Here is a 16,409-nt window from a genome sequence, read left to right on the forward strand (position 1 = left end):
AATTATATATCTACAACAATGTCTCAACTGGAACCATTCAAAAGTATCAAAAAAAATAAGACATACAATGAATCACTTTTTCTATAAGGGAGTACACAAATGGATAACTATATTTTGGAAACAGATACCACTGAGAATCAAGTGTAGAAGGGGTACTCACCCCATTTGCTCAGGATCCATAGTGGGTAGGGCCCAGGGACATCAGGCGTAAAAGGCCTCAACCACCACAGTTAAGCCCAGTAACTCCACCATGCCTCGTGGCCCTCTGAAAGGGGTCCTGTAAACTCCCATCAGGAATATTTTCTATTGATTCTTTTAAGGCAATGTTACAGCCAAAAGATTTCTGTAGTGAAGTGTGCTGCCCATAAGGCTGTGAAATATATGGTCGCACTTTGAAATAGGTATGCAGATCGAGTGACCACATACTGTGGACTTGAAAATGAAAATGAAACCATGATTCAAGGAGCAAAACAAGATGAATCAAAAGAAAATTCTGGGGTAAATGCAGATGTGAGTTATTCCTATTACATCTAAGTCAGACTTCTCTAAGAGAATTGAGAAATCACCAGGAGGAAGTGGCAGAGGTATTACAAAAGGAAATGGGACATGTTGGGTTACAATAAAAAATATCAGGACATTTATATCACTTTTGAGTATAAATACACCTTGCCAGATGCAATGTTCTGTTGCATGGCAAGGTATTTGCATAATCAGTAACTTGCAGGGAGAGGTCTTATGGTACACACATTTAACAAATATTTGGCCAAGCACAAAATTTAGAAATGTTGCAGAAGATTTGTGACAAGTCAACATAACTTTGTTCGGTTTTGAATTAAAAAAACACAAAAGTAAAACACACACACTAGTTTCAGATAAAAACATTCATTAACAGAAAATTATAAATCCCAAAAAATGAAAAGCTATGGCATCTTAAAATTATTAACTTCAGTTCACCCAGTAGCTGCATAACCAACTCCCTCACTCCCATTACTTCCCTGCAATGCCTCCGGCTGTATTTTGTTTAATGGCTTAGTATTTGCCCTTATCTTCATATCGAAAAGTTTACAAAAAATAAAAAAGCACTGTGCTCTGTTTTGAAAACCTATTAATAGGCAAAGAATTAACAATCTCCCCCAATCATTGTGTGTCAGGTACTTAAGCAGTCAGTGAACCAAATCAAGTACAGATCTTTTTAGGAGAGATCTGTGGTGGTTATTTGTCACGGTCTAAAGAAACAGCTTCAGCTCACCCCCTATCATTACAGCAAGACGTGCTTAAACACTATCTCGGGGGGGGGAGTCAACTATCCATCTATTGCCTTCAGATAGTGCTGAGCATAAAATCTTCAGGCTACATTTACTCACATCCAACAGAGATTCAGGTCAGTAAACAAATTGTGGACGAGTCAACCTGTGATTTGTGTACTTATATATCGGTGCCAAGGAATATCCAAAGAGTTGTATTAAGTCATAGTCTTTCAGAATGAGTCTATTAAAAGATGTCTCCTCCTGAGTCCATAACCTATGCCATAACAGAAGTGTGCCCGCCCTGATTAAATCAGCAAGGTGAGATAACCCATGATCTCTGAGGCAAATAAACATAGCACAAGAGGGAAGGAGGAGGAGGAAGAGTAGGGGGGGGAGGAGGAGATTTATTGAGTGCACAGCTACTCCCGAAGGAACATCCTGGCACTAGCAAGTAGCGTCTGTCAAAGTAAGATTGGACCGCAAGGTCAGGATTAGGCACTGAACAGATAGGTTTTTAAATCTTTTCTGAAGATCTTTTCCAAGAAAGCAAACCATAAACTGTACGGCAACAAATTCCACAATTCTGCCGTCAAGAAGGTAAAATATCTTCCACCCCACCTAGCCTCTGTGAGTCAGACCTGAGAGAACGACTCTGCGAATAAGCCTTGAGTGTACGTCTCAGGTAGAGAGGTTCCTTGTTCTCAAAAACTATGTAGGCAAAAATGGCAGCCTTAAAACTAATGTGGCTGGCCACAGGGAGTCAGTGTAGCTGGTGAAGGTGAGCAGACACAGATTGCCACACCAGGATTCTGAGAATGAGGCACACTGCAGCATTTTGGATTATTTGCAGCCGATACATCAGGCATGCTGGAAGTCCCAAACAGAGACTGTTAGCATAGTTCAGTTTGGAGGTGACAAGGGCATGAGCAATAGATTCACAAAAAGCCACAGGCACCAATCTCAAACATTTTAGTGTGGCGAAACAACTGGCTGAGACTGCCTTGACCCAGATTTCTAACACAAGATATCAGGGGATTTATGTTTCTGTAGCTCCAAATACCTGTCACATATGTTGCCATTTAAATACACTTTGAGACATAAATTACACTCATTTGTCTAAAGAAAGCCATGCAATCAACCTTTAAAACCCAAATGACGCCTAAATGTGCAAACTGAATCCCCTTCCATGCCTAATACAATCTTCTGAATCAGAAGTACCAATGCACATACATGTATACATAACTATCAGGCTTGTGTTAATGCATGCAGGCCTAAACATAATCTTTTCTCCTAAATGACCTCAAATTCTATTGAAAATTTACATTTTAATGTCAACCCTCCAGCCAAAGAAAGTGCATGAACAGCAAATAAGGTGCCTGCATAAAGGAACACTATTTTCAAAGACTCTTGAAATTGTATGTGCCAGAAAATCAATGTGTTTTCTTTAAGCCACAAGGTGGATCTTTCTTCCACTCGTCCTCAGGTGTTACAGGGAGACATAAAACTCACACCGGTACAACATCCAAAGCCATCCAAAAGTGAACATTGCATCTAATAAAATGAAGGCATAACTAGCTGAAAAAATAACAATACTTAACCTAAAACTTCTGTTGTGAAAAATGAGTGGAAGACCATATCAAACATAAGCATAAAGGAAATGCGGCTGCTTCAGAGATGCAATTTCTGATGGCATAACGAATACGGCTTGGGTGAGATTATAACCTATGGGAAGAGTCGTACAAATCACCTTGTTCGATAAAATGTAGAACATGGTGTTTGACCACGTGACGCTAATCAGAGTAGTACATCTACGTTTTACTAAAAGGATTTAAAGGGCACTCTGTTCAAAAGAAAAACACAACTCTTACTTGTCACAGGTAACGGGCGTTTCAGGTGCAGACCCAACAGGAGAGTCCATAAATGTTGCCAGATTGGAGAACCCTGCCGGAAGTTCATCCCATTCATCAAACTGGATACTAGTGCCCAACGAGTAGGTACCTGCAGCACACTTACTGCAGAGCTGCTCCTTCATGTTTAGATATTCGCCAGAAAGACAAGAAAAAGCTGTAGACACAAAGCAGATTGGCACATCACTTAAGGGGAAAGCATTTGTAAAATTCAATTAATTCAATTGTAAATTATTAAAATGCATGGTACTTATTGATAAAACGTAATGCATCATGGCTTACTCTCAAAGTATAAAATAATAATTTTTAGAGCTGTCTTACTTTAGTATCCCAAACATGAAAATGGTAATCAGTTTTAAAAACACTTCAGAGCCATACAAAAAGCAACAGTGCACTAAACAAATATTGATATCGTAACTTACCATCACATCTATGGAACAAAAAATGGCGCTCGCATAACATCATAACAGTTCAAGGCAAAACAAATACTTCTTTCAAATGTGTAGCTAGACCAAGAATATATCCTTTATGCTCATTCAATAACAGGTGAAATTATCTATGAAAACCCACCTGGTTATCGTTCATCTTGGCAAAAAAAAAAAGCACTGTGTATTAAGCCAAGTGGTTAATAGCAAGCCTTGAATGTCAGTAAACATAATAAACAGCACAACTTTGAACAAGTTTGTAAACACACTCTAACATGAACCTCTAATATACATTCTCTCCAACTTCTCTATGATTTGGAAGGGTTGTATGATGGAAAATGCATGCTATTGCCATGCGTCCATTACCATGCATTGTCTTTATAACACATATCCCTTTACCACCGAATTTCAACTATATATCAGGTAAGTTAAAGCTATAAAATATATATATATATATATATATCCAACACCAACATTTGCAAAACAATTGATTCGCATGCACTCCAGGAGAGTTATATATAACTGAAAGTGTAATCTGTGTACCGAAAACTACCTTCCTGCCAAATAAAGTATAATTCCGCCCAGCGTTACGGACTGTAGTCATGTTCAAATCCTCTATAGAATTAATATGGGACACGCATGGTTTTTCACGCCCCCACCCCCTATTTTTCTCAGCCCACACTTGACGGATCACCCCAAACCAGAATCACCGGCACACACTTTTTTGGGAATATTTTATAAAGATTCGTCAAAAAGACACCAAAGATATATGCAAGTCCAAAAATGCTTTTTCTATTGAAACATGGTCCTAACTCTAACTACTGCATGACTCATAACCCCTAAACTCACCACCCCATAACCCTAAAAACATTCTTACCAGGCACATACCATTACCCACCCCTAAACCTTAAAACACCTCCACACCCTTACCCGCACCAAAACCCTAACCCCTCCAAAACGCAAATGCCCTTACCCACCCTAAACCCTAAAAATACAAATACCACTCAAATGCTCTTACTTACATTAAAAACCTCAAGATACCTATACTACCCAAATAACAGTACCCACCCTAAACCCTAAAAACACACTTACTACTCAAATGCTCTTACTCACCTAAAAACCATAAAAATATTCATACTACCTAAATACCTAACCATACCCCAACTATATATATATATATATATATATATATATATATATATATATATATATATATATATATACTGTATATATATATTATACACACACCCACACTTACCTGATATATACTTACAATTTTGTTGCAAAGGCATGCATGGTAAAAGCATATGTGTGGTAAAGACAATGTGAGGTAAAGGTAATGTGTGGTAAAGGCACTGCGTTGGATTGACCGGGTTGTAAAGGTTGGTTCCTATTTGTAAGACTTGGTAAACTTGATTACATGGGTCTTCGTTATTCTATGCTAACAGTGCCCCACCGAGCATGGCAGAAGCAAGGCCTAATTTATTTTCCTGCTCAGCTAGCTCACCTCCCTGTCCTTAAATATTTAACGTGTCTGAGTAACTTGATTTATCAAAGTACACCTGCCTCTCACCAATAAGCTTCTCAACTTTCTAAAAAGCCACGTCACTACCTCCCAACAATTGTGAGTAATAGGCTTGGCTTCTTAGATTAAAGTTTATTACAATATTTGTTTAACTTAAGCAACGGAACCTATCATCATAGCATTTTAATTAACAACACACTAAACCCTCATTTATTTCCTTTTCAAGGTGCTTTTCACATCCATAGTAACTATTTTAATTGCCACAAAAGCCAATTTAAGGAGCACTTGCTTTTGATTATGGTAAGTCAGGCGAGGAAGGTGGCGAATGCCAAGAGGTGCCTGCACATCTGCAAAGAGTATATCAACTGTAAGATCAGAGCAAAGTCACAAGTTCAAACAATATGGTGTTGGGCTAGCCAAGACACCTGCCACCACAGGTGTCGGAGGGCCACACACTGAGGAGTGGGTGGTTACCTATATATTGAAAGAAGAGTGGCCAGGGCACACCAGTATCATAGATCCTGAAAATGTTTAAGAATTTTACTTCAAGTCAGTTCTTGGAAGAAGATGTGTGGAGTTTATTAAAGATGAGGGTGTAACGTAGAAGTCTCAATCAAACAGACTGCGTAGTACAAAAAAAACATGTGTCCGGAGCAGCCTGAAGGCGATCAATGTTCAAGGTGTATTCTAACGTCTAACTTCTTTGTGCGACAGTGATAGAAACAATCCGAGACAAAGTGCAATGGTGTTGTGTGAATTATATATAGTCTGCCCAGAGTGGGACAATCTCACCTCGCATGATGTTGCCGATATATCCCACTCTGGGCAGACTTGGTTGCCTCCCCCTTTTTTTCTTAAACGTGATTTGATCAGCTATCTATGAGACTTTTGAGGCAATCTCAGTACATTCCGGTAGTCACATCCACTATACTCATCCCTATATATAATTCACACAACACCATTGCACTTTCTCTCGGATTGTTTCTATCACTGTCGCACAAAGAAGTTAGACGTTAGAATACACCTTGTACAATTCCATTATACCGACCTATATGCATTATTTATCTGTGTTTCCACAGCCTTGACAAAGGCTTGAAGACGAAACACGTGTTGGCTGTTTTGCTGTATGGACTTATAGTTACATTTGAACACACTATTGTAACTCTGAACATTGATCACCTTCAGGCTGCTCCGGACACATGGTCGTTTTGTACTACGCAGTCTGTTTGATTGAGACTGGCTGCTTTTGATTATGGATACACTTTAAGAAAAATATTAACAAAATGTTAGCTCAGCTGTTTTTAATCAACAGTTAAGTAAGGTTTCATGTAATGTTTTGATCCACAATGTAATTAATGACAGTGTTAGTGAGATACTATTTATTACCACTTTTTTCCCATGGGATAGTAAAATTTGGATAAAAGCTGTGAAAGATCTGAATCTCTAAGAGCAACTCAGAAGCTGCCCTTGATCTATCAAAGATACTCCATTTCCAAAGTAAACAAATAAATAATCCTGGGAGCTTTCAGCCTAGTCTGTGCTTAATTTTTAAATAAAAATGTGACGCTGCCCAAAGCTCTCCTCTGAAACACGCAGTTGCTGCAATTAAATGTGCGAGCACTGAATACTGAGGCAGCGTAATACTAGAGCCCTCTCAGGTTTCTTTAATCCATTTATAGCCACTCCCTGTCCCTTCAGCACACTCCTGCAGCTTTCTCCCTTTGTGACACTTTTTCATTTTTGTCTTCCTCAGCCTTTCCCCATGTGTGTCTTTTGATTGCATTAAATGCCTGATGCAGACAAATAAGTGCTGGCCCTCAAAAATAAGTGCTGGTGCCTTGCACCGGAAACCACTATCTCAAATTAGGCACGGAGCCTAGTTCATAGGTGCAAGTTCCATGTAACTTTCTGGAACAATTCACTCGCCAGCAACTGCAGGTCTTCATGTAAAATATTATTCTCAGGCAGAGTCAAATGTGATGTGGCTAGTGGATACCTGTAGACTGGAGAGAGAAGGCAGTAATTTTAGTGTCCCTACATCCTGGGAAAAATTGAAATTCTGGAGAAAAAAGGAGGAAATATTACTGTTCAGTTCCTCACTTTTCCCTCCTATTTTGACTAACGCAGACCTGCCAACTTATTTTAAAAAATGTCACTGTGTGAGTAGGGCTTGCAGAAGGCAAGGTTTTGTGCCAAGCGCTAACTGGGACTCTGCCCTCCATGAAACCCACTACCACTCCTAAGAAAAGAAGAAAAAAAGGGTCACAGAGGCTTCGCCGATGTACTGGTGAGTTTTCACACCCTTTATGGACATCGGCTGCTTACAGCCTCTAAAGATAAGATGTGGTTTTCTTGTGTTTCAGGTGGTTGAATTGGAAGGCACCTAGTCTGAGGATTGATTCCGTAAATGGTGCTGAAACCAGAAAGCAGGCAAGCACATATCCTCTTGTTTTCTTTTTTGGGTTGAGCTTGCAAAAGCATGTGCTAGCACATGTGTCTCAATTGGGAGACATTATTGTTTACAATAACCGGCTAGCAGCCCACCCAAGGCTTAGCATTTGCTGGCTTCTGTGCCACTCTTCTTTACATTCTTATAATTGACCACTGCAGGCCAAGTTTCACTTCCTTTCTGTGGAGGAGGGACCAAGAACAGATTGATTCAACTTAATCAATTCATGTCCACTCCTTCCGACATTTTTGCAGTACTATTTCTTCTTCCCCGTCCCACTCCCCTGTCCCATCTGTTGCTTCCTCCACAGTGCTTTTTTTCTGTTTTACTATACACCAAATATTCCAAACTCACAGGCGTTGTCAGCCCCATCATTCCAATTAATAACTAAATATCCTAGTGGTGCACCCATGTTTGTTCATGTACCTCCTTAAGTGGCAAAGGAATGCCCAGAGGTGGGTTCCTTACTCACTGTGCCACTGGAATCAAGCTACAACTGGCTGATAAGCCCTTTTCAGGGTGAAACCAGTCCAAGGTTGATTGTATTTTGGTTCAGGGAATACCTGGCTTGGCAGTTCATGCTGGACTGCTCCCATGAGGAGCAGGGTCAAGGCTGATTTACATACAGCTGGGTCTAAACTGAGGTGCCATGGTGAGCAAAAGAACAATCAGTTGGGATGCTACCCTGAGCGATTGCCAGTGGGTAGACAAATTAGAAGCATTCCTCTCATCAGCTTTTGATTGTTTCACGACCTCTGCAACGGAGTCAGCTGAAAGCTATCCTGAAGTCAGACACAAAAATCTAAATCCTGTAACTGCTGATTTTGCAGACTTCCATGGGTGTGATAATGAGCATCATTTGAGAAAGAAAGGTGGAGCATTCATTGTTCTGAAAAGCGCTTGCTGACATAGACTGACATCTTTGCGGCATATAAATATTTGCTGTCTCGGTTACTACACTTAGGTCCTGATTTACATTTCAGTGGAGGGGTTACTCCATCACAACTGTGACAGATATCCCGTCCACCGAAATATAAATCCCATAGGAAATAATAGGATTTATATTTCAGCGGATGGGATATCAGTCACTGATGTGACAGAGTAACCCGTCCGCCGAAAACTAAATCAGGCCCTTTGAAACACCCATTTTAACCCCAGAATAAACAACAACGGCACCACAAAGTGGGTTATGTTTTGGTGTGCATATATATTTAGATGATGTTGCAAGGATGAAAGGCGTATCCTTCCCCGAGATTTGAAGCTTTGATCTTCTAGTTACCCACACATGCACCATGTGCTCAAACCAATTGAGTTATTTTCAGTATCTAATATAGATTATCTGAGGTTGTATGTTACAGCTGCAGTTTTTAGCCAGGATTCGAACCTGCAGCCTGCTAGTCAATACTTTTCTCAGGGCTGATGTTTAAATTGCGGAGATATCCGGCCTACTAAATTGTCGACAAGCATCCAGTTAGACCTGGCATCCTTGACGTGGTTTCCCCTAAACTTTTTGTCTCTTGCTGGACTCCCTCTCTGCTGTACTGACCCGCTGCCCTCCTTGTCTGGTAGTGTGAAGGACTGAACCTGAACCTGAACCTCTCCAACCTACTACCAGAGCGACTCCAAGGGCTTGCTGGCTTGTCTCCTGCTCTTGTGAAGTCTCAGGGACACAAAAGATATCCACACACCTGCTACAGCTCCTGGACCCTTCTTCAACCAGTTCCTGACCTGCCCAGTCATTGGACCTTGAAAGTGGTTTTGTGTCTCTTGAAATCAAGCTTTTCGGCTCTTTGCAACTGCAAACCAGCCTGCTTCCACCGTAACCCTGCCGCATGAAGAACCAGTGCAAGCTGTAAGTCTGTCTCTTTGCACAGCAAGCATCGCTGCTAGTGACCATGAGACGTCAGCCTTACTGTCCGTGACACCCAGCCAACACTTTTCATCAGCGGACCATCACCAGCGACACTCTCCTTGCTCCCAGCTAATTCCTTCCCCGCGAACAGGACTCTTGGCTCATGTTTGAGAAGGTAAAACTTCAGCAGGACTTGTCTGGGACTGTATCCAACCCATGCCACACTGCAGTCAGCCTGAACTTTTGATTTTCACCCGGTCTAGTGTAACCAGATAGCCCCGGTTGGTACTTTATGCTTTAAAGCATTGAATTGCATTTTAATCTTTAAAAACTCCAATCTCGACTTCTACTTACTGGATTTTTGTTACTTTGGGCTTGTTTTACTCACAAATGTAAGCTTTATTTTTCAAACTAGTTGTGGTGTTTTCACTGTTTTACTCTTTCAAGTGTTACACAAAGATTTTACACACTTCCTCTTAAGTTAAGCCTGTCTGCTCTGTACCAAGCTACCAGAGGGTGCAAAAACAACAGATGATGGACGGCATGCAAATTAAATCAAACATTCACCCCAGTCACAGATCTGGGTGTAATGCAGCAGTTTTTTTGTTTGCCACGCCATTCCAGTTTGGACCCAGCCATATGCAAATTAGTCTTGACCCTGTTCCCCATGACTACCAGAGGGTGAGCACAGGTTAATTTAGGGTGTGTCTGCGAGTTGCTCTGACTAGGATTGTGGGTTCCTGCTTGTGTGGGGTACATACCTCTACTAACCGAAAACCCAACTTATTTCGATTTTTAGAGTTTGGTGTTGAGCTAACCCCAGTGTCTTCACATCAATGTTGAGTAAAAACTCAGCTTCAGGTAATTTCACAGAGCAGATAAAACAGTGCCCAAGATTTATGGGAACAACAGCGTTCTAACAAAATTACCTAGTGTACAACTATCCAGTCATTTTAAACCACTGCCATAGATTCAATGCACAATACATGTTTTGGGGTGACAGTAGGTCACAGTAGGCAAGATAGATCGATGAATACCCATCTTTTAACCCAGAGACCGAGATAAGATGCTTGAATACTTTTGGGTCTAAATGCTATTAAAAAGTGGGACTCACACAGCGATGGAAGAGTGGTACTGGTGGGTTAAGCTAGCCGTAGAGTGGGGTCTTACAAGAAGGAGACTGTAAATGTGGTACACAGAGTGAGTAAAGGGTAGAAATGGTCCACAATCGATAGAGTACAAAATTGTACCAGGCAATGGCAAAGCCAATTTGTCTCGCCTACACGAGTGCTAATGGCTTTGGCAATGATTTGAATCCATGGTGTACAGCAGCGCAGATGCTTTGCAGTGTGGCTAGAACACATTTTTAAAAGTGCTATGAGACATCCAAGGCTAATGCACTTTTTTAAGTGCATTAGCACTAGGGACATCATAATCCTTTTGTATTATTGTTTTTATCCATGCTGCACACCAGCCACCAGCCACACTGCTGTACAACATGACTACAAATCATGGCCAAAGTTGGCAAAGCCCATGCTGTAGAACAATGTCCTTGCTGCTGTTCATGCTCAAAAGGGAATGGGCTTTGACTAGTCCTACTGGCTTTGCCAGTGCCTGTTTTTGTAGCACCCAGAGAGTGGTCTGCCCTGGCTAAGTTTGCAAGTCTCTACCCCGGGGCCAAGCTCTACTACTGATTACCTGGAGGCATCCAATAGCTGCAGCTTCCTGGGGAATGTTCTATGTGCCCTGATGGAGTCCCATGCGAGTTGGTACCCATCTGAAAACACAGAGAACCCTGTTGTGAGGCTGACAGAGATCTGCCTGGTACCATGAACGTCATTACCACAAAGTTCCAGCTGTACATATCTACCCAGTTAACTCTGCTAAAGAGACACAGGGCCTCATTCCGAGAGCTACCTGAGAAGGACTGTGCCCTACTCATATCCCCTCAGCCCCCCTCCCCGCCCAAAAAACAAAGGGTTGATGAGGCTGTCACTGATGCCCAGCGGTGTTTTCATACCTCTTTTTGTGCATCAGCTGCTTACAGCCTCCAAGAACGAGCTGGAAAGCTGCTCTGACCAGTGCTTTCTGGCCGTCTCTCCTTCCACTGAGTGAGTTCAGCTTCTCACCTGGTGACCGTGTGAAGGGAGCTGTAATCGGATATCATATGGTGGCATCGTGCGAGTTGGCAGGACTGGATATGGATAGCTCTAGCAGCCTATGGGCATCCCTCTGTGGAAGTGCTGTGCAGCTCGATGAGGTTTGGTTTGTAGATACGGAGAACGTTTGCACCGCTACGGGCATCCCTCAGTGGAAGTGTTGTGCATCTGTAGGGGATCGGTTTCTGCATAGGGATAGGATAACTCTAGTAGCCTGTGGGCATCCCTCAGTGGAAGCGTTGTGCAGCTCAGAAGGGGTTCGGTTTACGATAGGGACAGCTCTAGTACCACTATGGGCACACCTCAGTGGAAGCGTTGTGAAGCCTGGTAGCGGTTTGGCTTCTGGATAGGGATATGGATAGCTCTAGTAGCCCTTGGGCATCCCTCAGTGAAAGTGATGTGCAACTGGTAGGGACTTCGTTTCTGATAGGGATACGGATAGCCGTAGTACAGCTATGAACATCCCTCAGTGGAAGTGTTGTGCATCGGTAGGGGATCGGTTTCTGCATAGGGATATGATAACTCTAGTAGCCTGTGGGCATCCCTCAGTGCAAGTGTTGTGTTGTTTCCGAATAGTTTGCTTTGTGCACCCTATGCCACGTAAAAACGCGGATTCGTTTCTTAGCTAAGATCACTTCTTAAAAGCAATTTTAACACAGAAGCATTTTATTAGAAGTCAGAGTTTCCAGCTCCTCAGAAAGTTAAAAACCGCCACTGTTCACAAGAAAGGTTTATTATAAATAAGAAACGGGAACATGGGCTGAAAACCTTTTAACAATTAATTAAAAAGAATGGCATTTTCCTTCAAAGCACTAGGGTATGTAAACGCGGCCTCCCGCATGTGAGACATTCTAGCTTCCATAAATAAGCGAAAAGGGGATAATGCGGGTAGAACTGGGGTGACAAGATTTTATATGCCACTCCCATATTATACCCATTTTCCTCAAGAAATCCAAATGTTTTTAGTTCATAAACATCCGCCCTTTTTAAACTCATCAGGAAACAGGTTAGGAATATGAGGACAATAGGACATTCTGATATTCATTTATTCCTCATAATCACTGCGTGATTTATGCTGAAAAAAACACAAATATAAACGAGGGCCAAGCCTGCACTGGCGGTGAAGTTTGTATCCACGATGCATGAGGATTCTTCCCTTATTTATAATAAACCGCACATATCGCGGTAATTTTAACCCCGTGTTCACGCTTACGAAGTCAAAGATTGTGCACCAAATTTAAAGAAAGCCACATCTTTTAAGAAGCGTTTTTCTGACCTGTTTAGTGGACGCATCTACAAGCATTGATTTGGCAGATTCTGTCTGCAACCAGCACCTTATCGCCATTATCAGCTCATTATCACTCGTAAACACCGGATCAGCAGCAACTCTGATATACACTTGTGGCTCACCATTAGAAAGTTTAAATTAGGGTGTCTGAACTAGTCTGTACATTAAAACCACTTCTTAGCTACAGAATTTCTTGAAAACGCATTAACTAGATTGCAGCGCTTCTGAAACATTGAGACCAAACATCTACCTGCTCTCTCCCCCCCCCCCCCTCCTTACCTCCCCCCACTATTAAATGCTTCTCCCATCAGGTTCTAGGTAGGACCAGTGTACTGCCATTTGATAAAGTTTGTTTTGACCAATGACTTTGTGTTTCACCACTGCGCATATTAGTTGCTCAATGTTCACCAGTAGCACATGGTATGTTTTGTTCAGTTGAGCCACCTATGGGCTTTGACATGGCATTAGCCATTACTTTCTGTATTCAGTTGAGCCGCCTATGGGCTTTGACATTGCATTAGTCATTACATTCTGTATTCTGCCTATTGGCTTTGACATGCTGTATCCAGTCGAGCCGCCTATTGGCTTTGACATTGCATTCCTATTGGCTTTGACATGATGTATTCAGTTTAGCTGCCTATTGACTTTGACATGCTATTAGATATTCTGCCTATTGGCTTTGACATGATATTATATATTGCATTTTATATTCAGCTTAGCTGCCTATGGGCTTTGACATGATATTATACATTGCATTTTGTATTCAGCTCAGCTGCCTATGGGCTTTGACATGATATAAGACATTGCATTTTGTATTCAGCTTAGATGCTTATTGGCTTTAACATGACATTGCATTTGATATTTAGGTTAGCTGCCTATTGCCTTTAACGTGGAGTTAGACATTGCAGTTGAGAATCCAAGCTGTATTTTTCCAAGCTGTGTTTTTGCACCAGAGAACCAAGATGTTTTTCTCACAGTAGACTAGACATGATAAGAGAGAGTACATGGGTGTTGTTCTCTCTGCTTGAGCTTGGGAACAGGAGTAGTCTTGGAGACCTGGCCAGTCTCCAAAAGGCTTGCTCAGTTTCCCAGGTCTGAGAGGAGGGGGCACACCTTTGTAACGAATGTAACAGGCTGCAGAGGGTCAGATTCGAATCTGCCGGACCTCGTGCTGGAGCTTGGCGCAGGCTGCCAGCAATCCCGTGTGGGTAGATGAATCTCTCTTTCTCGCGGCTGACAGGGGTCATCAGCTTGCAGACCTTAGAAAGATGAAGCTGTAGATAGTTCCCACACGGTGAAGTATTTGTTTTGCTTTGCATTCAATATCTTATAAATATAACCTGCTGTGTATATTGCAAACTGATATATTTTGTTTGATTAACGCGGACTTGAAAGCTACTAATTCGTCATGCATAAAATATTGTGGTTGGGGAAGAATTAACAACAATAAAAGTCTTCTTTGACCTCAGAAGTGCATTTCTGTTGTGTTATGTTAGTGCTTAGAAACTAAATAAGAGGAAAGCACTACAATTGGTACCAGAAGTGGGGTCGGTCATTAAGAGGTGATTAAGAAGGGGTTTGACGAGTTAGTAGATTTCTAAGTGCACACTTTAAAAGTGTAATTGTTTTTTTGTTGTTTGGAGAGTTACAGAAATTGTTTTTTGTTGTTTGGAGAATCACAGTAGCACGGCAGACCATGTCATGTGTTGTTAAACTGCCTGATGGTGCTACGAAAAACTGTGAATTGTTTGTTGTTTGGAGAATCACAGTAGCACGGCAGACCATGTCATGTGTTGTTAAACTGCCTGATGGTGCTAAGAAAAACTGTGAATTGTTTTCTGTTTGGGGAATTACAGAAGAAAATGCATGTGTAGAAAATGTGTGTTTTGGAAGTAATGATGACAGAAAGGTCTGGATACCTTTATCTGCTTACAGAGAAATGCAGGAGAAATGTAGGAAGTTGGAACATGAAAATAGGAATTTACGTGAGCAAATTAGCCCGACTGAAAGTTATAAAAAGGCTGTTTTTGAAGAATCTTTCTTGTCCCATTCCAGTAATGAGGGGGTTAAGACAGCTCCGAGCTGCACTGAGTTTTCGTGTGAGCCAGGGTTTTTGGCACGAGAGAGACCAGAATGTGATTTACGAGTTACCGTTGCAAAATGCACAAGTAAAACGAAAGATTTTAGAGCAAGAGCCGACTTTCATTAGCTTGTTTGATTTTTGGAAAAAGAATATCCCTCATTTGAGTGAAATCCTAACACTTTTGTATATGGTCACTGTGAAAAATGATATGCAGCTGCGCGCTTGTGATTTGGCAAATGAAATAATGCAGACTTTTGGTTTTTGCGCAGTGCAAGAAGGAAATACTTATGTACACGTAAATCAGGAACAAGGAAAGAAAATAGTGCCCCTAGCTAGAATCATACAATGGATCTGGTACTTGCAAGACAGGGCTAGAGTACCACAGGTAAAAGAATTATCAATGAAGTTGTGTGCACCATTTGAATTCGTGTCCACTGAAGATAAAAAGCATGTTTGTTTTACTAATGATTCATTGACTGAAATGTTGTTTTCTGGCACAGTAGAAGGAACAGCGTTGTATAATGTGTGTCAGATTTTAAAGCAAGAGCTACGTGAGATGTGTCATTTTTACGCTGATTTTTGGTTCTTTGATAATGTTTTAGCCACATGGCTTGTACCTAACTGGTTCAATTACCTTGCAGATGTTAATGAGAAAAATTCAGAGAGAGAAGTGTACACCCAGAACAATGGCTTAGTGGGGATGGCTAAGTGGGTGCCCCAGAAATGTGAACAGCTGAGAGAAAAAGCCACTTACAGGTGGGCAGAGATGAGAGAGATGCACATTCCCCTAGATTTGATAAAAACTGTGCAGCACGCACAAAAGCAATCTATCATGCAAGCAGTCACAGAGCAGTTGGGGAGAGGAAAGTTACCAGAACAGAAATGGCAAATTGATCAGGTTTTAGGGAAAGTGATTGTTGCAAATTGCCAAGGAAAAATCGAAATTATGCTGATACCTAGAAAAGAATCTGATTCATTCATACAAATTGGAGACAGAATGGCCCAACTTGACAAAAATGCAGTGAATGGAGGTTTGGTAAAGAAGGAGTCTGCCCCAGCCCTTCTGACAGTGCAAGAAAAGGGAAGCTGTGGCGCAGCAGATAAAAACCTCAGTGCTGATGTGTGGGCTGAAGCCCCAAGTGACCCTCCAGAACCTGCAGAAAATATAACAAAGGGCCCCAAAAACGTCCTGCTGATTATAAAACAGGGAAAGAAAGAGGAAGGGTGCAGTTTAAATGAAAAATGTTATTTGCAAGAAAAGTCATACTTGTTTCTTTTGCAGATCCTACCACGTTTCGCCACTGTCCCTGAGTGTGCTGTGTGGTCCCCCTTCCGGTGTGTGCGTGTGGGGTCGGGGAAGGGACCGAATCCCCAACCTGAACCTGGCTGAGTAAAGTGCCAGCACCATGGATCCATTTTGCGCAAACTGCGCCTTCAGTTCAAGTTCAACTTGTTTGATTGCATTCTTCCACCG

General features: G+C 41.7%; 1 protein-coding gene across 1 annotated transcript in view; it reads right to left on the reverse strand.

The window, feature by feature from the left end:
* Nucleotides 1–16,409, reverse strand: part of ELAPOR2 (endosome-lysosome associated apoptosis and autophagy regulator family member 2) — a 402,503-nt gene that overhangs the window by 240,471 nt on the left and 145,623 nt on the right. The window contains exon 3 of the mRNA XM_069228716.1: nucleotides 3,116–3,311. Within this exon, the coding sequence (XP_069084817.1) occupies nucleotides 3,116–3,311 (196 nt within the window). The remainder of the gene's footprint in view (nucleotides 1–3,115; nucleotides 3,312–16,409) is intronic.

The sequence above is a fragment of the Pleurodeles waltl genome, chromosome 4_1, assembly GCF_031143425.1.
Source record: "Pleurodeles waltl isolate 20211129_DDA chromosome 4_1, aPleWal1.hap1.20221129, whole genome shotgun sequence".
NCBI lineage: Eukaryota > Metazoa > Chordata > Amphibia > Caudata > Salamandridae > Pleurodeles > Pleurodeles waltl.